Genomic DNA, 4,300 nt, shown 5'->3' with positions numbered 1-4,300 from the left:
AAACTGGCAAAAAACATGCTGAACTCGTAAGAGTTAAATTCCCCTAGTGCAAAGCATCAATTTAACGAGCGTGTAGTCATTGAAAACAAAATGAATTTCTATTGAGTTTGACAATAGTGTTTGTGTATAGGCTATTGAATTTCAAACAGCGTTAACGTAATATATTATTAATGACCATTTTTAACCGAAAAAAAATATAAATTGACATTTGTAAGCAAACCCATCACAAGCATTCGTAGCCATTCGTATTTGATACGACGCATTCGCAAGGTATTCGTATTAAGTGCGTGGCATTCGCAGCACTCGCAGCCATTCGTATTTCAATACTTGGCATTCGCAGCATTCGTAGCCATTCGTATTTTAGTACGTGGCATTCGCAGCATTCGCAGCATTCGCGAGAGTCATATGCCCCTAGAATGGCATCAACATTTTATGAACGATTATGTGGAAATCGCGCCTACACTTACTCGAACCTACATTTCAAGCAGCAGCCGATTTCATTCACCATCTGTGGTCATTGATATTAAATGAACATATTGTTGACTTTCATTTTAGAGTGTGCCCTGTACCAATTTATTTATTCGCTATCGCCAATGAATTAATGGTGGCAAATTTTAAACAATTCAAATGAAATAGTCCCCCTGCAAAATGTATTTCAAATAAAACCCAAGCTTCTTTATTTATAAATAAATTTTTATTTTTCAATTGTTTTATTTTTGTTTTGATCGTTTTCAAAATGAAGTAGTTTCAAGAGTTTGCTAGCTTTAGATTAAGCAGTCAGAATAAATTAAAATCTTTTGCAATTCATCGAACACACAAAATAGAATAGAAAAAAATGAAAATAATAATTTGTGTGCATTTATTCAAGTAAAATTAATTAGCACTCAAAATATTCAAAACTACTGTTTTTTTTTTTCAATCCAAGGTATATTGTTGCTATTGTTTTTTTTTTTCGTATAAATCATTTAATAGTTTCCCTTTTTTTCCTCGATAGCCTAATTTTTTCAATAAATAGCTCAGGATGATATTTAAAAATATGAATTTCTGAGTTTTGCGTTTTTACACACGTTAAGAAATAAAATAGATTGATTCAACACAACTCGAATAAATAATTCAAATGGATAGAAAGATGGTGAGATCTGTGTATTAAAAATTGAATGAAAATATTCAAATGGCAAAATTATTAAAAGATAAGAATTGCATTCGATTTCCGTTATAAATAAATTTGGTGAAAAGCAAGAGCACATATTGAAGTGGAGTGTCTTTTTAAACACTTAAAATACTTTGGAATGTAGTTTGTCGCTCTTCAATTGTTTTTTTTTTTTTGCTGATAATTACCCTCGCCATCTTCGATATTCATTTTGTCTCATCTTTGGTGTCTGTCGATGTTTTATTTTCCAGAAGTGACGCTACCATTTGGAGTATTTTATCACCAGTTTTGCGTTCATAATCAAGTCGTTCTCGTTCAACCTCAAGACGTTGTTGTGATACTTCTAATTGACGTTGCTGTAACTGTACCAATTGACTGAGGAACGTTCGGAAGCCGGGCGTTGCTTTTTGTTTGAATGTCACTTGACGTTTGGTCACCGGCTCTGCGTTGCTTGATGAACCTGAGCATAAGTATTTATTAGATGATAGCAACGTTTGGGTCTTAGATGCTTGAGCATTGGCGGCGGTTGTTGAACGCGTTTGGTACGTACTTTGGACTATGTTGTTTGTGCTGTTCTGAACAACAGCTGGTTTTGGTTGAATATTGACTAGAGATCGAGTTGTTAATGGCGTCGATATTATAGGTTTTGCAGCAACGGACACGGTATTCGATCCGGATACACCATTTGGTTTTTGAAGTGTGTTCACAAGTAACACTTTCATTGGCATGCCATTGTTGGTTGTAGTCAATACGGTACCACTGCTTCCAGATGGCTTTGCACAAATGAACTGCTGAGGTTTGAAACTGAATTGAGTTGTTGTCGCACTCGATTGTACACTGGTCGGTGGCTTCATTAAAATATTCGTCGGTACCAACGAAACTGTAACAAATGTGTAAATATTAGAATTTTCTATTTTCGATTTATGATTTAGCATAATATCACGACAACAAATAATGTTCAATTGTGAAATCGAAAATGTGGAATCAATGTTAGAGATCAAAACATCACATACTTTTACTACCACTAATCGTTGCTGTGCTACTCGATGCAGTAGTGGTTGTCGTTGAACTGGATATTGTCGATGAAGCACTTGTGGTTGCTGACGATGCTGTGTGACCTGTCGGCGAGGCTGGTTCAGATATCGGTGACGATGGTGGTGATGTTTTGATATCAAGTAACAACGGCGATTTGCTGGTTGCGCCCGCGTTCGGAGCTCCTTTTAAGGCTGAATTGCTGGCTAATTGCAAATACGCCGATAGTTTCGGGAAAATATCATTAACATCGTCAATTTCCTGGCTGCAAAATGGGAAATTTCAACAAAACCAATAAAAAAAATTACAAAATAATTTCCAAAAGCAATAATGTCATTTTCGATTCGACCAAATCAAATCAAATCGTTTTCGCTGATTGTAAAATGAATGACATTGAGAAATTCACACACATACACACATAGTTCCTTATTAGTGGCACTTACTCATTTCGGTCATTGTCACCATCGCCGCCAATCTCTTCCATGTCATCAATATCAATTGGTTCTTCTTTGGGCACAATTGATCCATCCAAATCAGTCATGCTGTCATCATCCATTTCTTCCTCTTCCACTGATAGTAAGTCCTCGGGTCTTAGGTCTTTTGGTTCTGCATCGTCACCATTTTTCTGTGCATTTTGCAAATGTGGCTGTTGAACGCGGTTACCAAATATTGGTCGTGTTAAAATTTCATCCCTGTATGTTATTGAACAAAGAATAAAAACACAAAACACAAACAGTAAATATTTATTATTTATATGTATATATACAAACAGTAAATGCACGAAAACACGAGTCTGGTTTATGTACACTAAATACGCACATCGCTGTATAATGTCTCCATGTAGGTTCGGTCGTGACTCCCATCTCAATATCCTTTTTGATGCGATTGTAGAAACATTTTAGATTTTTTATGCGTGTATTTATTTCTTCCGGTGACCGATGATACCCATGCTCACGCATACTTTCTGCCAATTTCGCAATCACCGGATGCTTTTTGTGTGTAGTTATCAATGTTTTTTGCACTTTTGGATCACCCCATAATGAAATCAACAATTTTGTTTCTTCTGTTTCAAAATTTGGATTACGTGCATGTGGCTTTTTCATGGCACCACCGATGAGAACTTTATTGTTGCTTATCCACATTTCACACTTTCGCCGACCAACTTTATTTCTCATATTATTTTTCCCAACTACGACCGCCTGTCTGTCATATGCGTGACTTACATACACGCGCGCACTGCACACAAAACCATACACAAACGGACACGGAACGGTAACGTGTATTTAGCTCACAGCAACGGTACTATTTGATTTCATTGTGTATCCCTATTTTTTCATCAAATATACACAACGTTTTCAATAGTTTTTTTTTTCAGTTCGTTTTTGTTCTGTTCTTCTCGGCAAATACACTTTGATGTAAATGTCTCACTTAGAAAAAGATAGATATAAAGAAACAGAGAGTGATTGAGTGAGAGTGTGTGTGCAATTGTATTTGTGTCATGAGGAGACGCAATGCCGCTGCGCGCACACATACAAATTACGGTTGGTTTGAGTGGTTTTTCCCTGTTTGTCAGTTGCAGATGAATAGATGGTAGACACTTAGAGTTTTAGGTAAAAATCAACCGACGCAAATTCACTAGAAATGTAGCAAAGTCACTCAACTAAATACCCAAATTTAATTTAATTAGTTTGTTTCAGCTCCACTTTTACATAATTTTCTTGATGTCACAAAAATTTATCCTTACATTTTTTTAAGTAGGAAATGTTAAGAAAAATTAGTATTTTCTATTTGGGAAAATTTGCTGAAATGCGTGAGTTGTCCCAGTTTGCGCGCGTCGAATGCAGCATAAAGAACGAAACTGCACAGATTAAATGGAATAGGCTTATGCTAAACCCTCTATATTTTGTTTTGGTTCAGTTCCTTAAATCTGGCTCTATGCGCATGTCTCTCAGTATGCCTCTGTATGGGTTTATGACAATGCTCGCCGCATCTCTCTTTCGATGAGTATGCGACGCGTCGTCGATTCTTTAGTGTGGTCGTTGGAAATGTGTTCGTTCATGAAACAGATAGGGAGAGAGAGAGAGAGAGAGAGAGAGAGAGAGAGAGAGAGAGAGAGAG

The 4,300-nt window shown here is 36.4% G+C and overlaps 1 protein-coding gene across 3 annotated transcripts; it reads right to left on the bottom strand.

Moving 5' to 3' along the window:
• Positions 1-675: 675 nt before the first annotated feature.
• LOC129576008 (uncharacterized) lies at positions 676-4,153 on the bottom strand. 3 transcript variants are annotated; one of them, XM_055460344.1, is made up of 5 exons: positions 3,002-4,051; positions 2,626-2,874; positions 2,164-2,447; positions 1,701-2,030; positions 676-1,610 (listed from the first exon to the last, which is right to left on the bottom strand). In XM_055460344.1, exons 1-5 carry the CDS (start codon positions 3,355-3,357, stop codon positions 1,357-1,359), a joined length of 1,473 nt encoding a protein of 490 aa, XP_055316319.1. In that variant the 5' UTR covers positions 3,358-4,051; the 3' UTR covers positions 676-1,356. The 3 variants fall into 3 exon arrangements, with proteins under 3 accessions (XP_055316319.1, XP_055316317.1, XP_055316318.1); XM_055460342.1 differs by having other exon boundaries at positions 676-2,030; positions 3,002-3,609; positions 3,716-4,045; XM_055460343.1 differs by having other exon boundaries at positions 676-2,030; positions 3,002-4,153.
• Between the last annotated feature and the right edge of the window lie 147 nt (positions 4,154-4,300).

Source organism: Sitodiplosis mosellana, unplaced genomic scaffold (assembly GCF_009176505.1).
Source record: "Sitodiplosis mosellana isolate CC-2019 unplaced genomic scaffold, AAFC_SMos_1.0 Smas_scaffold_6170, whole genome shotgun sequence".
NCBI classification, from domain to species: domain Eukaryota; kingdom Metazoa; phylum Arthropoda; class Insecta; order Diptera; family Cecidomyiidae; genus Sitodiplosis; species Sitodiplosis mosellana.
This window is presented reverse-complemented; position numbering and strand designations above follow the sequence as displayed.

Bases quoted from the DNA above. Each gene is read 5' to 3' on its own strand.
- LOC129576008 (XM_055460343.1), bottom strand. From the start codon at position 3,357: ATGAGAAATAAAGTTGGTCGGCGAAAGTGTGAAATGTGGATAAGCAAC. The intron at 2,448-2,625 runs GTAAGTGCCACT...CCCATTTTGCAG, and splicing joins GGTGACAATGACCGAAATGA to CCAGGAAATTGACGATGTTA. The intron at 2,031-2,163 runs GTATGTGATGTT...CATTTGTTACAG, and splicing joins AACGATTAGTGGTAGTAAAA to TTTCGTTGGTACCGACGAAT.